The sequence below is a fragment of the Kogia breviceps genome, chromosome 1 (assembly GCF_026419965.1).
Source record: "Kogia breviceps isolate mKogBre1 chromosome 1, mKogBre1 haplotype 1, whole genome shotgun sequence".
In the NCBI taxonomy this organism is placed as follows: Eukaryota; Metazoa; Chordata; class Mammalia; order Artiodactyla; family Physeteridae; genus Kogia; species Kogia breviceps.
In genome coordinates, this window is record NC_081310.1 from 151,531,156 (window position 1) to 151,547,346 (window position 16,191).

At 41.3% G+C, this 16,191-nt stretch overlaps 1 protein-coding gene across 11 annotated transcripts in view; it reads right to left on the reverse strand.

Annotated features, from left to right (window-relative positions):
• The window catches only part of FGGY (FGGY carbohydrate kinase domain containing), a 468,943-nt gene that overhangs the window by 39,769 nt on the left and 412,983 nt on the right, over window positions 1-16,191 (reverse strand). For all 11 annotated transcript variants that reach the window (XM_067006883.1, XM_067006892.1, XM_067006886.1 and 8 more), the window contains one exon: window positions 2,966-3,027. In XM_067006883.1, the coding sequence (XP_066862984.1) occupies window positions 2,966-3,027 (62 nt within the window). The remainder of the gene's footprint in view (window positions 1-2,965; window positions 3,028-16,191) is intronic.

A 16,191-nucleotide genomic window follows, 5' to 3' on the forward strand; every position in this document is an offset into this window, starting at 1 on the left:
TTACATCCTTCTATTATCCTGAAATGTCAAAAGATGGAGAGACTATATTTTTCCTTTTTTACACATGGGAAGCTGAGGTCCAAGGTAGCTTCTTTCCCTGTGCTTTTTATTTTCCAATTTTTAAAATTGTGGTAAAATATACATAACATAAAATTTTAGTCATTTTTAAGTGTACAGTTCAGTGGCATTAAGTACATTCATATTATTGTGCAGCCGTCACCACCATCCATCCATAGAACTCTTTTCACCTTGCAAAACTAAAACTCCACCCATTAAATAATAACTCTCCATTCTCCTCTTCTCCCTGGCAACCAACATTCTATTTTCTGTCTCCATGAATTTGATTATGCCAGGTACCTCATATAAGTGGACTCATACAATATTTGTCATTTTGTGACTGGCTCTTTTCACTAACATAATATCCTCAAGGTTCATCCGTGTTGTAGCATATTTCAGAACTCCCTTCCTTTTTAAGGTTGAATAATATTCTGTTGTATGCATATACCACTTTTTCTTTATCCATTCATCTGTCAATGCACACTTAGGTTGCTTCCATGTTTTAGCTACTGTGAATAATGCTGCTATGAACATGGGTGCATAAATATCTCTTTGAGACTGTGATTTCAGTTCTTCTGGGCACATACTCAGAAGTGGAATTTCTGGGTTATATAGTAATTCTATCTTACACTTCTGAGGTACCACCATACTATTTTCCACAGTGGCTGCACCATTTTACATCCCACCAACAGTGTGCAAGGGATCCAATTTTTCCACATCCTTGTCAACACTTGTTATTTTCTGGTTTTTTGACAGTAGCCATACTAACGGGTATAAATTGGTATCTCATTGTAGTCTTGATTTGTATTGCCCTAATGATTAGTGGTGTTGAACATCTTTTCATGTGCTTATTGACCATCTGTATATCATTTCTAGAGAAATGTCTATTCAAGTCCTTTGCCCATTTTTGATTTAGGTCGTTGGCTTTTTGGTTATTGAGTTTTAGGAGTTCTCTGTATATGGATATTAATCCTTTATCAGATATATGATATATAAATGTTTCCTTCCATTCTTAGGTCTGTGTGGCACAGACCTAAGATGTTGAGTGTAGCTCAGAAGGAAACTGGCTCTTTCCACTTGCAAATCTTCAGGCCGCCTGCAGATGGTGCTAGAGCATCGTGTGTGCCTCTCACAGCGGCTGACAGCAAGCCGCCAAGGATTCTTTTCAAAAGAACACGTGGAATCTACTCAAAGAACTTAAAAACAGACTTCCCTCAAGAGTCTTCAGCGGGTCAGTGAAGAGATGGAGAAGAATAATCTGTTTCTAATTTCAACAAAAGAGGGATGCTGCTAGCCCAGGGCTCCCACTGCTACGGGGATCTCAGTTCTCTCCATGTTCCTTCACTGAGCTACCCCATGTAAGGGACTGCCCCACTCACTGGTATTTAGAGAGGGGTCTATATTCTGAGGATTAACAGCCCAACTCCATTTGGAGACTTTCTTTAAGAAAATGAAAAGATACTGGATGGCTTTTTCCATGGACATTTCCACTCTGTTGGTGGGATCAGCACCTTTGCCTGTCCATTATATTAAGGTAGAATGTGCTTTTATGTCTTAACCTCAAATACTTTCCTAAAATGATAAAAGCCACTTGAACAATTGTTCCTTCATCTCTAAACTCACTACCAGTGACTCAATATAGGTCCTTTTCCTCTCTCAGCTGGATTGTTGAAAAACTTTTTATCTGGTCTCTCCTACCCTTAGGCCCTCTAACACATCCTCTAAGAGGATTTTTCTAATATCTGCATCTGACCAGGTCCCACCACTTCCTAAAATTCAGTATCTCCATTTCACCAGTAGGATGAAGTCTGAGGTCCTTAGCATGGCCTCAAAGCTCATTATGAGAGGACCCCCTCTGTTCCCCCCAATACCCAATTTCACTCCCTGCCATCTCCCATCTCATACTTTGCATTTCAGAATTATGAGTTGCTGACAGTTTCCTGAATATACGATGCTGTTGCCACCTTTATAACTTTGCCTGTGTTATCCCTCTGCTGACAAAGTGCTTTTCGGTTTTGGTCTGACAACTTCTTTTAAGCATTTAAAGTCAGCTAGACTTAACGTCCTCTCAAAAGCTTTGCCTCACTGCTACAGGGTCAAATTCTTTTCTGTTTTGGGTTACTTTGTTACCTGGTAATACTTCTATTATATAACATATTCCTTTGGCTTGAAATGATCTACCGCATAAATAAGATTGTCTTATTCCCTTCTAAATCCTGCCTAGATGCCTAAGAGCATAATGCCCTGAAGATAGCAGGCACTCAATAAATTAGTGTTTGTAAATTGGGGTTAAAACATTAATCAAAGTTATGCTGATGTACTGTACAGTATAGGGAACTATACTCAATATTTTATAATAACCCATAAAGGAAGAGAATCTGAAGAATCTCTCTCTCTCTCTCTCTCTCTCTCTCTCTCTCTCTCTCTCTATATATATATATATATATATATATATATATATATACACATATATAAAAGCACTGTGCTGTATACCTGAAACTAACAGGATCTTGTAAATTAACTATACTTATATTTAAAATAAAAGTCATGTTGTAGCCCTCAAAGTCACATGATGCAAAGGGTGGAGGAATAGACACATGCTACCGTGTGGAAGACATAAGAGATCCCCATTTTAGAACAGAGGAGACCAGATTTACTGCTAATGACCTAGGGAAAAAAACATTGGTTTGAGAGCTCAAAAGTTTGGATTTGACCTCCAGGTCTGGCCCTATCTAGCTCTGTGATCTTGAGGACTTGAAAGTGACTTTACCTCTCTGAGACTTAGTTTTATCAACTATTAAATGAAAGGCCTGGCTTGCTGACCCCTGTGGTTTATTCCGGCTCTAAAGTTGCATGTGTCTGTTGTCCTCATTCCTCAACACTGTGCATAGAAAACATATAAACTTACCTTTTATCCTCATGTCTAGGAAACACAACTTTCCCAACTTTGCTCATTCTTGCCATTGCCTCCTGTCAAATGGAAAACAGAACACACAGAACTAAGTTGGAAAGTTAATACCAATGTGAGGCTTGTCCCAGGCAAGAACATTCTTTTTTTTTTTTTTTTTTTTTAGTAAATTTATTTATTTATTTTTCGCTGCATTGGGTCTTCATTGCTGGGCGCGGGCTTTCTCTAGTTGTGGCGAGCGGGGACTACTCTTCCTTGCGGCACGCGGACTTCTCATTGCGGTGGCTTCCCTTTGTTGTGGAGCACAGGCTCTAGGTGCACAGGCTTCACTAGTTGTGGCACGCCGACTCAGTAGTTGTGGCTCCCGGGCTCTAGAGCGCAGGCTCAGTAGTTGTGGCACACGGGCTTAGTTGCTCCGCGGCATGTGGGATCTTCCCGGACTAGGGCTTGAATCCATGTCCCCTGCGTTGGCAGGTGGATTCTTAACCACTGAGCCACCAGGTAAGTCCCAGCAAGAACACTCTAATTAGAATTTACTTCCCTTAAGAGATTCAGTGAGTCCTTTTTTTTTTTTTTCAACTTACTTTCTCTGATGATAAGATTAAAATCCAGTGAACATTAAAGGTTACATCTATGACCACACAGCCTGGGCTTAATAAATTGTTGCCTAGGGCTTCCCTGGTGGCGCAGTGGTTGAGAGTCCGCCTGCCGATGCAGGGGACGCGGGCTCGTGCCGCGGTCTGGGAGGATCCCACGTGCCACGGAGCGGCTGGGCCCGTGAGCCATGGCCGCTGGGCCTGCGCGTCCGGAGCCTATGCTCCACAATGGGAGAGGCCACAACAGTGAGAGGCCCGCATACCGAAAAAAAAAAAAATTGTTGCCTATTGAGACCTCCAGGGCATAAACAACCTGGAAGGCAAAGCACTTTTATTATGGCTTGCAAGGTGTGGTGGGAAGGAATTATTTCCCCTTTGCATTACCTGGACACAAGGGCTTGAGAAGGCAACATAATCAGCCACTGAGCATGTTGTCTGCTTAACTCACAACAGCAGTAACTGAACAGAAGCCACTTTGCACCTGTACTTTAAGATAGAATATTTAAGACCTCTTCATTTCACTTTTAGTTCTTTTTCCAGTAGTCTCTGCAACTGTGCATACATAGATGTGAAACCTCTGGGCTGAGTCTAATGGACTTGACCTCAGGACTTTCTTGTCTTTACAATGCTGTTAGCGGGCAGTCAGCAAGTTGCAGTGTCTTGGAGGACACAGAGTGAATAGCAGCAAGATCAACCATAGATTGTGTTGGCTCCATTATATGAATGGAAAGGTCAAGTTTCCTTGGGCAGTCTCCCAATGCTATTAAGTTTATGGGAAGGTTAGGGGGAATGGAGTAAACCCAAACTTTGGATTCCAAAGACTTACCTGGGGAGATTGCAAGCAACAGCATGCCAAAGCTCCTCAGAATAGGTCCTGTCTTAGGAACAGCTACTGAACTCTTATTGTAAAGGATGTAATCATTCTGAGGTCACATATGTACAGCTTCTTACTCTCTCTATATATATTAATTACTCAATATGTACAGACACTGTGCTAGGGATACAGATTTGCATAAGATATACTCTTTGCCCTGGAGAAACTCACACACGAGCAGAGGAGGAAAGAAATGTAAAAAGCTGACTACCACACAGAATGTGAAAGGCCCTGGGTACCTTCAAAACGTATCCAAGTGTTTCCTTGCCCATCCTTACCACTTTACTTATGATTTATTTATATCTATATATATACACACACATATATATATACACACATATATACATATATATTTAATTATATAATTATATACATAATATATTTATATATACATATGTACACACACATATATACATATATTTAATTATATAATTACATAAATAATATATTTATTATTTATCACTAATGCCTTTTTGACAATCCGTGTACTTATTGGTTTGTGTGTTCCTTCTCTCCCTCTCCATTCCTTGTTCTAACCAGAATGTAAGCTACACAGTCTGGGAGCTTTGTCTATTTGCTGCTTAATCTCAGTACCTAGAATATTCATAAAATGTATTGAGCCCCTTCTATGTGCCAAGCACAGCATCCAATATATATATGGAATACAGAGATGAAGAATGAATGGGTCCTTTCATCAAAGAGCTCACCACAGAATGGAAAAGACATTTACTGTGATCAAAATAGAGTGTGACAAATACTATGCTAGAAGCAGATAAACTTCTTGTCAATAGTTATTCAAGGATTAAGAAACTTGATACTTTTTCATCTGCTAATCAGTTACACATATTTCCAATCTGGCAAGGATGTCCTACCAACTCTTCCCCAAGGGTGCCATGGACATTCTGAACTAGTTATCTGGTTTCCTAGCCCCCAGTGGATTTAAAAGTGCTGTTTGGGAGATCAGAGATGCTGAGAGTAGCAAGCACACTGACAGCAGAAAGAAATGGTAGCCTTATTAAGGAGGAGATTTGAAAAATTATGAAAAATTATTGAAAAGGAATCAAGGTGAAAGGATAAGAACCAACGAAGGTCAGACGGGGGCCATTCTGCAAAACAGCCAAAACATCTTAGTGTGGTCACTGCCGTTCCACTTAACAAGAATATTTTAAGAGCTCTGCTCACCCCAACATATGTCTTAACATTTTCCTTCATAAATTAAGTTCTGATTCCCTTAAAGTAATCCCCATGTCTTGCTGAGATGGTCTCAGCCATCCCCATCGCCAACTTTGCCACTGGTTCTCTTGTTTTGAGATTGCTTCTTCCTTCATAGCGGTGCTCTGCTCTGCCTATTTTAGGGAGGACCCCACCTCCTCCTGCCGCCTCTGAAGCTTGAAAATTCCCTAGGGGAATACTCCTCGGGGTTGTGCTTAGGCTTCAGACTGGAGCCGACATTCCAGGACTGCCTTCATGGGTGGGATCCAGGAAACTTGTATTAGAGAAGGAGTTCCATAAATGTCACTTTCCTTCCCACTGTAACAGATGTGTGGACACAGGGCAGATAGCAGGGAATTCTTCTTTCCTTTCTTCACATTACTTCTGCTTATTTTTAAAATAAATTATTGAGAAATAACAGTGATAGAAATTTCAAAGGTTTAAAAAGAGGTTATTTTGTTTCTCAGAAAAGTACAGATGTAAATGTTAAACTTAGCTCAGGTGTTGATTCCACAGAAGGTTTTTCCTGACTCATCCTCACTACCTGCCTCCCACCTAGAATGAGTTACTTGCTCCCCCAGAAACTTGTGCTTCCACATCTATCATAGCATTTATGATATGGCACCACAATTTTTTTGTTAGCACATCAGCTGCCCCAGCTAGACTCCTGCTCCTTAAGGCAGGAACTGTTATAATTGTTTCTACTGCCAAACTCAGCATCTGGTGTATCGTATGTGCTCAGCGAATTGTCTACGGGATAAATGAACTTAAGGACCGTGCACGTGAAAGAATGCTAAAATGGAAGTTTTGTCTGAGATCTAAAGTTGACAGATACGAGATACCAAAGTGAGCTGGAAACAGACCACCCTGAAGAATTTGAAAAAAAGGGTAGTTGAGGACCCATAAATCAACTCAAACCTTTCATCCATGTGGAAGGTCAGAAAAAGAGATGGATTTTTTAGGAGACAGCTGTGTGTTGACTGAGCATCAGGCCTTCTAGGGGAGAGATGAGAGTATGGCTTCACTGACGCCACAGGGATCTGGATGTGTATCCCTGAGGGTGTGGGACACGGTGGGTTGAGTGTGGCTCCTGTCTGGAGACGAAGCGCTGACTGGCAGCTTCAGTGTAGCAGTGAAGGAGTGTTGCCCTGGGATCAGCCAGCGCTGCCAGAATGTGTCAGACTCCAAAAGGCATGACTGTTTCCCATGAACCTGAGGTGGCCACAGGTGAGAGGGCTTCCTGGGTTGCCTTAGATCCTGTCCAGTATGGCCACCTAATGAGGCACAGGGAGCCTGAATAAAGAAGCTTGAGGCAAACTACTGGATTTTTTTAAAAAATAAATTTATTTGTTTATTTTTGGCTGCGTTGGGTCTTCGCTGCTGCTCGCGGGCTTTCTCTAGTTGCGGTGAGCGGGGGCTACTCTTCATTGCAGTGCGTGGGTTTCTCATCGCGGTGGCTTCTCTTGTTGCAGAGCACGGGCTCTAGGCACACAGGCTTCAGTAGTTGTGGCACGTGGGCTCAGTAGTTGTGGCTCTCGGTCTCTAGAGCGCAGGCTCAGTAGTTGCGGTGCGCGGGCTTAGCTGCTCCACGGCAGGTGGGATCTTCCCGGACCAGGGTTCGAACCCATGTCCTCTGCATTGGCAGGTGGATTCTTAACCACTGAGCCACGAAGGAAGTCCCCTACTGGATTTTTAAGGAATTAAAAGAGCAAGCAGTCTACTAAAATAGAGTAGGACAAGGACAGGATACAGTGAGAGGTTTCCAGAAGTGGAAAGTCTCCCCCAAAAAATCTACAATGGAGCCTAGCTGTAAACACCTATCAAACTTATCATGAAGTCCATTTATGACAATGCTGATCAAGATAAGAACTTTCCTACACCCCTGATCTCTCTTCCCTTACACCTTCCAACCACCTCAGAAGAACAAGAAAACAGCTAATATATACTGGAGAGAAAGTGAATGAGGTAAAAAGAAGAATCTAATCACAGCCAACTCCTCACATTTGCAACAGTCCCAGCTGGACGAGTGAGGAGTTGTCTTACCTTTGGATAAAAAATGAAGTGGTGATTATTATATATTCCTCGGTATTCTAATGTTTGAATTTTGGTTATGTCTCATGACTTCAAGGGACTATAAAACTTGTATTATCTAAGTGACTTTCTACTTATCTAAGAAAGTAATGGAACTAACAGAATTTTTAATCAGGGCAGAGAGAAACTAGCTCTACTGCACAAGTGTAAAAGGACAGTGAGAGTAAAAAAATACAGTTGTTTTTCAATTCTATCTCAGAAACTGTGTTACACATGCATAATAAACAATGGAAGAAAATATATTAAAATATTAACAGGTTCAAGAGCATGGGTGATAGCTTTTTCTATTGTTAATTTCTTTTTTTTTTTTTGTCTTCTAAACTTTATATAGTGGCATATAGGGATTTGATCATTTGAAGGAAAATAAAACTGTACTGAACTCTAAAAAAAAAGTTATGGGCCTCCCTGGTGGTGCAGTGGTTAAGAATCCGCCTGCCAATGCAGGGGACACGAGTTCAAGCCCTGGTCCGGGAAGATCCCACGTGCCACGGAGCAACTAAGCCTGTGCACCACAACTACTGAGCCTGCACTCTAGAGCCCGCGAGCCACAACTACTGAAGCCCATGTGCCACAACTACTGAAGCCCGCGCACCTAGAGCCCGTGCTCCGCAACAAGAGAAGCCACCGCAATGAGAAGCCCACGCACTACAACAAAGAGCAGCCCCCACTCGCTGCAACTAGAGAAAGCCCATGCATAGCAATGAAGCCCCGATGCAGCCAAAAATAAAATAAATAAAACAAATAAATTTATATTAAACAAAAATTATGCTTCTACAGGCAGGCAAAATGACTTGTGCTCACTCCCCTCTCTCCTGGGACACAGGGCTCACTAAGGGTATTTGACACAATATGGAGAAGGCCCAGAGAATCAGTGCTGTCATCAGAAATAGCAGTGCTGAGTTTTCCCATTTCTCCAAATAATTAACATAAAACTGAAACCTCATGAACCCACTGGCTGCAGTAAATCTGGAAATTACCATAGCATAACAATATGAATTTATTATGGAAATGCTGACATGAGCTAAATATAGTCACCCCACACAATATATTTCTGTTCAAAGGGTTTATTTGAAGTTGGCCTCAAAATTCATACTTTTTGTCAGCAGGCAGGAGTCAGACAATCTGGATTTGTAGCACACTACCCTCTTTGGGAGTCTAGACGGCACAGCAAAGACAGGGACTTTTCTCTTTCCTTTTTGCCCACACAATGAAAGCTTTTAAAAACAAAATATTTGGTAAAATCGCCTTTTAATCACTTCTTTTCTTTCTCTCTATAAGGCCGAGCTATAAATAAACCATGAAAGTTCACATTTGATTGTCACTTCTGAAAGCAAGTGTAAGAGTTTCTGTAGGAAAAAAATAGGAGCCCTGTAGCAAGGCCATGAAAGACTGCATTCATGGGGTTTGACCCTTTGCTGCCGTGTCAAGGCCGAGATACCAGTCCGCACACGCTGCTCACCACGTCCCTGGGGGCAGCACTGGCAGACGCCAGGCCTGTGTGGGCACAAGAATCTCCCAGTTCTCACGTGTTAACAGCCTGGCTTGGGAGCCACCAAGGGGCTTTAGGCTACACTGGGTGAGGGACCCAGGGAAGTTAGGTTCAAGAAAGAACGGAGCTCTTCACCCATGGAGAAGATGGGGATTCCACGCGTGGCAGACACAGGAATGTTGGCAACTTAGGGAGCAGGTGATCTGATACCTTCTCTCCCACCCAGTGGAAGGGGAACAATGGCCTTAAGACTTTGGGAAGGCTGGCAGGCAGTCGAGACCAAGGCACCAAAGGGCACTCACTGCAAGCCTGGCCGTGTCCAGAGTCACGGTCTACAGGGAAGAATAACCAGGACCTGGCCTGGTGGGACCTATACTGTGAACTCCCTGAAGGTAGGAACCGTGTTACTGAGGGTCTCATGCCTAACACGGTCCTAGCACGTACAGCTGCTTGGTTAATGTTTGCTGAGGTGCTGAATGAAAGGGTGATGACTTTCACGACAGAGGCAATGGAAGATCGTCTAACGGTGTTTCTAAAATGGCATACGTGTGCTCCAAGGAGTGCCGGAGATGATCTGTTAAGATTCCAGGAGAAAATATTGGAAGTGCCATTTATATGACTTTTAGTCTAAAGAAATTAATTGAAGTTTAGTATGCAGACTGCCACCAGATCCATCAGTTGGTCCACACATCAGACAGTCATGAGTGAGTAAGATGTGTGAGGTGTCCTAAGGGCAGGGTGAGAGCTCTACAACACCAGGGACGACAGCACGGCACTCCATTCCAGGTCCCCAGCTCCCAGGGCTTTGCTACATATCATCATTTACATGTTCCAGGTTGGTAGGTTTCTAGGTATTAATCTAATTTTATTTAAATAAACCCTCACAAAATGGGCAAGCAGCTGAGGAAGATTCAACCAGTGGGTTAAAGGCAATGGTGATAATTCAGATTCAAGGAAACAAATGATGATGCTTTTACTAACTTGGTGTTAGCTCTTCGTATTATAAGGTAAAAACAATGAAGATCTAGTCAGATAAGACAAGAATTGGGAAAAAAAAGTCAAAATTATCAAGAATACTGTTTGTTGTCTATTATCAGATGAATGGATAAAGATGTTTTAAACACACACACACACACACATACACACACACACTGGAATATTACTCAGCCATTAAAAAAAGACTGCAATTGTGCCATTTGCATCAATGTAGATGGACCTAGAGAATATTATGCTTAGTGAAATAAGTCAGATAAAGACAAATACTCTATGATATCACTTATATGTGGAATCTAAAAAATAATACAAATGAATGTATATGTAAAACAGAGACAGACTCACAGATATAGAGAACAAACTAGTGAGTACGAGTGGGGAGAGGGAAGGGAGTAGGGGCAAGATGGGGGTAGGCGATTGAGAGAAATAAACTACCATATATAAAATAGATAAGGAACAAGCATATTGTACAGCACAGGGAAGCACAGCCATTACCTTGTAATAACTTTTAATGGAGTATAATCTGTAAAAATACTGAATCACTATGCTGTACACTTGAAACTAATATAATATAGTAAAGCAACTATATGTCAATTAAAAAGAAGAAAAACAAAGAATACTGTTTGAGCTATAAATACAGAGACATATTCAAAATCATTTAGAAATCATCAATAATCATTTAAAAAAATCATTAAAAACTCACCTAGCCATAAACAGTGTACCTTTAGATACTGCATGATGTTAGTATGATGACCTCACTATAAAATAACATTTTATTTCAGCTATATTTCAGCTGTTTTATAGTGTAAATAATCTACAAGCACAGTAGAATACGTATATGCTTTTCTTGTAAATAAGTTTGCAGGTATTTAGCATGTAAGCTCAAATTTTTTTTAACTGATGGAGTACATGATCCAAAAAACAAGGCATCCATTGGCCCAGCAACCAACTTCCATGGCCGTTGCTAGGTTACTGGTTTAGCCAACATTTTGCAGGTGCTTACTCTGTGCTGTGCGCTGCATGAACTGCTTTATGTACATGACCCTTTAAATTCTCAAAACGACTTTATGACACGGATATCATCATCCATCCCCACTTTATCAACCAAGAAGCGAACAGAGAATGAGGAATTTGCCCAAGGTCAGAAAGCGAATATGCAGTAAAGCCAGAATTCTGACTCCAGGACTTTGCTTAACCCTACACTCAGACCCAGCACTCCTGTCCTCTGCAATGCAAAAAGCCTGATGCTTGCACTCCCTGGGCTTGCATTCAAATCACACTTCTGCTGCTTATTAGCTGTGCCATCTCCTTGGGCGAGAATGAGTGTGTGTGCGTGTGTGAGACACACCAATACAGTACACTGTACCTTTTTTCAGAGATGCTGACACATAGTTCTGAAATACATGAATCTGCCTTCTTGAGGAGCTCTGACTCATTTTACTGGAACAACAAGTTCACATGTTAATGTGTGGGCTGAGGCACATGATCCCTCTGTAGAAAAACAAAGTATAGCAATATGATTTTCCTCCAACAAGCATTAAGAAATGGCTAGTTGTTCTCCTATTTGTTTTGTTTTGTTCTGTTTTTCTTTTGACAGTCATCGTTTGACCTGCACCTGGTATTCTGTGTACCTCCATGACAACAATGTCAATTGAAAAGCAGGAAGTGGTTAGAGAAAGGAAAGAGTTGGGTGGGTCTTCATTACTAATCATGACATGAAGTCTCACACCTCATTTATAATTTTAAATACATGGTATCAATCTACGTACCTACCTACGCATCCACATCCACACACATACATATATCTTATTTATTAGGGTGTTGATTACATGGGTGTACACATTTATCAAACTTCATCAAACTGTACACTTAAGATCTGTGAATTTCACTTTATGTACACTGTATCTCAATTTAAAAGATGTAAAAGAAAAAACACTGTGTATGTTATAAGTATGTGTTGGTATATTTATATTTTATTTTCCATTATAGAATGCCTACAAAATGGAAATAAAAATTTTCAAATGCGATTTCTCCAATATTCATTCTAAAATACACCTTGGGTTAGTCTCTTGATCATAAAGGAGGGGTAGGGGTGTGGAGCTCTCCAATTTTGCAGGAAATGGAGATGCTAGTGGAAAGGTGTTAGGTTGTAGAGATAAATAGGCTTGGGATCATATCTGGGCCCTGCTACTTACCAGATGTGTGAACTAAGCCTCAGTGTTCCCATCTATAAAGTGGAAATAACAGTATCTACTCACAGCTTTGTTGAAAATTGAAGTATCCCAATCTCTGAACAACATCCTAACTGGTACCCTAACAACAGTGACGACCAGTCAGAGTGATTTTTTTCAGAAAGACACTCCAACTATCACGAACTGCCAGAGTTTGAGGTCAGGTTTTACCACTTGCTGCATTATCATGGGCAAATGATTTAACTTCTTTATGCCTGTTTCCTCATCTATAAATGGGGATAAGAACAGTATGCCTCTAGTAGGACTGTTTTGAGGACCACGTGAGTTATTTCAGGCAAAGCACTTAGAATAGTGCAGCACATAGTAAATGCTCCATAAACTTTACATATTTATTATTCCATTAGCATGCAAGCTCCATGTGGCCAGGGGGTTTTTATTTGATTCATTCATTGCACTAAGAACTGTGCCTGGACAGAACAGGTGATCTATAAGTATTTGTTGGATGGGACTTCCCTGGTGGTCCAGTGGTTAAGACTTTGCACTCCCAATGCAGGGAGCACGGGTTCGACCCCTGGTTGGGGAACTAAGATCTCACCTGCCACACAGCACAGCCAAAAAAAAAAAAAAAAAAAAATTTGTTGGATGGATCATCGAATGAAGTAAATTAGATTTTGTTTCTCTGAGCTATTTTTACCCACAATATTTCTGACACCAAATATGTGGGTTCCTCACACCAATCAATTCTCCAACTCTGCAGACACCAAGTGGTGCCCTACAATTCAGTTCAATTCTGACACTAACTACCCGGAGTCAGTGTCACTTGAGGTGAAGGGCTCAGTCCTGCAAGACTGCCCCCACTTCAGATGCCAGTTACAAGTCACTGGGCCTCCTGTACTTCTGACTGACCAGCTATAAATTGGGGGTTCCCATGACCTGCCCTTCCACCTCAGGTTTGCTAGAATGGCTCACAAAACTCAGGAAAATGGTTCACTTGCTATGCCCAGTTTATTATAAAGGATACAACTCTGGGACAGCCAAATGGAAGAGTGCATAGGGCAAGGTTTAATAATGGAGGTGGGTGGGAGGTGGGCAGAGCTTCCATGCTTTCTCTGGGGCACACCACGTGAAGCTCTCCAAACCTTGTTGTTTAGGGGTTTTTATGGAGGTTTCATTTACGTAGGTACAATTAAGTAAATCATTAGCCATTGGTGATTAGCTGAGTCTCCAGCCCCCTCCCCTATTTGGAGGTCAGGAAGGGAGGCTCAAAGTTCCGACCCTCTGATCATGCCTTGGTCTTGCTGGTGACCAACCCCTGTGTTGATGGTTATCTAGGGGTCCCCAGTCATCTCATTAGTATACAAAAGACACTCTTTACTCCAGATTCTCAGGGGTTTAGAAGCTGTGTGCCAGGTCAAGGACAGAGGTCAAATACTTATTTTTTTGATATATCATAGCTCTCCTCACTCCTGAAAGCTGCAATGGATGCTTTTTGAAGGAAATTCAAATTTCATAAGATGGCCTAGAACTGCAAGGTCGAACTTGGGTGGATGTCTCCAGCCTTACCTCAGGTCTTGTTCACTGTGCTGGCTGTGCTGCAAACGCAATGGCTATGGTGCTGTTGATTGAACGTGGCAAGTTTGCCCCTGCTGGGGGCCTTCCTGCCTTTTTCAGGAGTGCGCTTCTGGATCTTAGACTGTCTGGCTTTTTCATATGACTTAGGTCCTCTTCAAATATAATCTCAAAGAGACTGACTTGGGCCACTGTTGGCTGAAACAGTCTACTTCTCCTGAACACCCTCTACCACATGATCCTATTTTCTTGTCTTCATAACCCTTCATAGCACTTAGCATGGCCTGAAATTATATTAATTTATTTGCATCCTTGGTTACTGTCTACTTCTTCCTTTGGCTGTCACCTCCACTCCTCTCTCATGAACCTAAGCTCTGTGAAATCAGGGTCCTTGGCTTTCTTATTCATTGATGTGTCCGTAGCTTTTAGCAGGACATTAGCTAAAGGTTAGTTGAAAGTGCACACTTATTAAATGTCTATTTTGGTGAGGCACTGTGTTTCTATATCTTGCCTCATTTGATGCTAACAAACATTCTATAATGAAGGTCTTATTATCTAAATTTATGAGGAAACGGAGGCTCAGAGAGGTTAAGTGACTTTCCTAAGCTACTAAATGGCTTAGCTAGGATTTGAAACTTGCTTTAACTCATGAATAAGACCAGGCCTAATCCTTGAGGAGCTCACAGCCAATAGGCAGATCTTCAGCATGAGTTCATGACAATTTATCTTGCTCTGATGACTTTAGGGCCCTGTAAAACCCTGAAAGCTTGCTTTCTCCACCATCAAAGATAAATTCAATTATAGTCATGACATTGTGCTTACAAAGGCAGGAAGATGGATTCAGTGATGTATGGAAAGATTGTTCATATTAATTTTTGAAGCAAACAAAATTACTGCCAGCTGTATGACCTTGAGTAAGACCCTTCCCCTTCCTGGGACTCACTTTCCTTATCAGCAAAATAAAGGGGTTGGATTAGATTATTTCTGAAGTCTTTGCCAGCTCTGCAATCTGTTGGTTGCATGTACATGTCTTTTTTTGATTAACTCTCAGTTGACAAATGAACCAGTTACCCCCAATGGTACATTTTATTAGGGCTTGTTTTTTTTTAAACTAGGTTCACTCTAGGAGGGAATATACCCACTGTGTTTCCCCAGCAAGGTACAGCTTCATTCCAACTCAGTCATGCAAGCATGGCAGAGGGGAGAGGTTCCACAATAGGTAAGGCTACCTACCACTGTGATATTTTGAAGTGCGGTCCTAATACATGGCCTGACTGCTAAGGGGCTGGGTCCTAAAATGAATAGTTGAATGACTATTCATCTTACTTACATGAGTTTGACTTGGCTCTCATGGGTTTTCTCAAAGCCAAAATATCAAGCTTCTTACTAAAAGCATTAGATTATAGACTTCAAAACTGCAAGCTATCACCCATCTAATAATCTGTTATTGACTGAAAAAGAAATGGTCCTACTAATATTTCTGGCTGAGAATATAAGGTAATGCAGTGAGCTATAAAAATAATACTAATAACAACAACTCAACAACAACAAAAATAATGGCAGCTAACATTTATTGAGTACTTACTACGGCCCAGTATTGTACTGAACTCTTTACCTACTTCATATCCCCAGTTGAAAGATGAGGAGACACACAGTTTTGGAATTCTATTCTTAACCATTCACTGTGGGACAAAGGCTTTGGTGATATAGAGACCATAATTCAAATCCTAGCTCTGCAACTTAACACTCTGAGTCTCAATTTTAAAAATGGGACTCTTAATACCTATTTTATAGGTCTATGGTTATGGAAAAAATGATTAAAACTATAGCTGTTGTTGCTACTACTGCTACTATTTGCCCATCAACTGAAATAAAGCTTATTTTCCCAGAAACTTCATTAAAAGTAAGAGTTAGCATGTATTACTTGGGTATATGTTTCAGGTTGGTGGGGTAGGTGGGCTGGGGAAGGTGGTGGGTGTCAATATTCTCGTGGCTCCTTATTATCATTTCCAGATGATTACTCCTCCATGTGCAAGCAAAAAAACTCACTCTGAAGTTTATGCCACCTAATGATACAGCTATAATCATACTTAGCTCCCCTGCATCTCAGTGCTGTCATCGTCAGCCTCTTGCTGCTGTTAAATGAGGCTAAGGCTTAGATCTGAGTCTCCCTATCCATCTGGAGGTTTGTCATCATCATGTAAGACTTC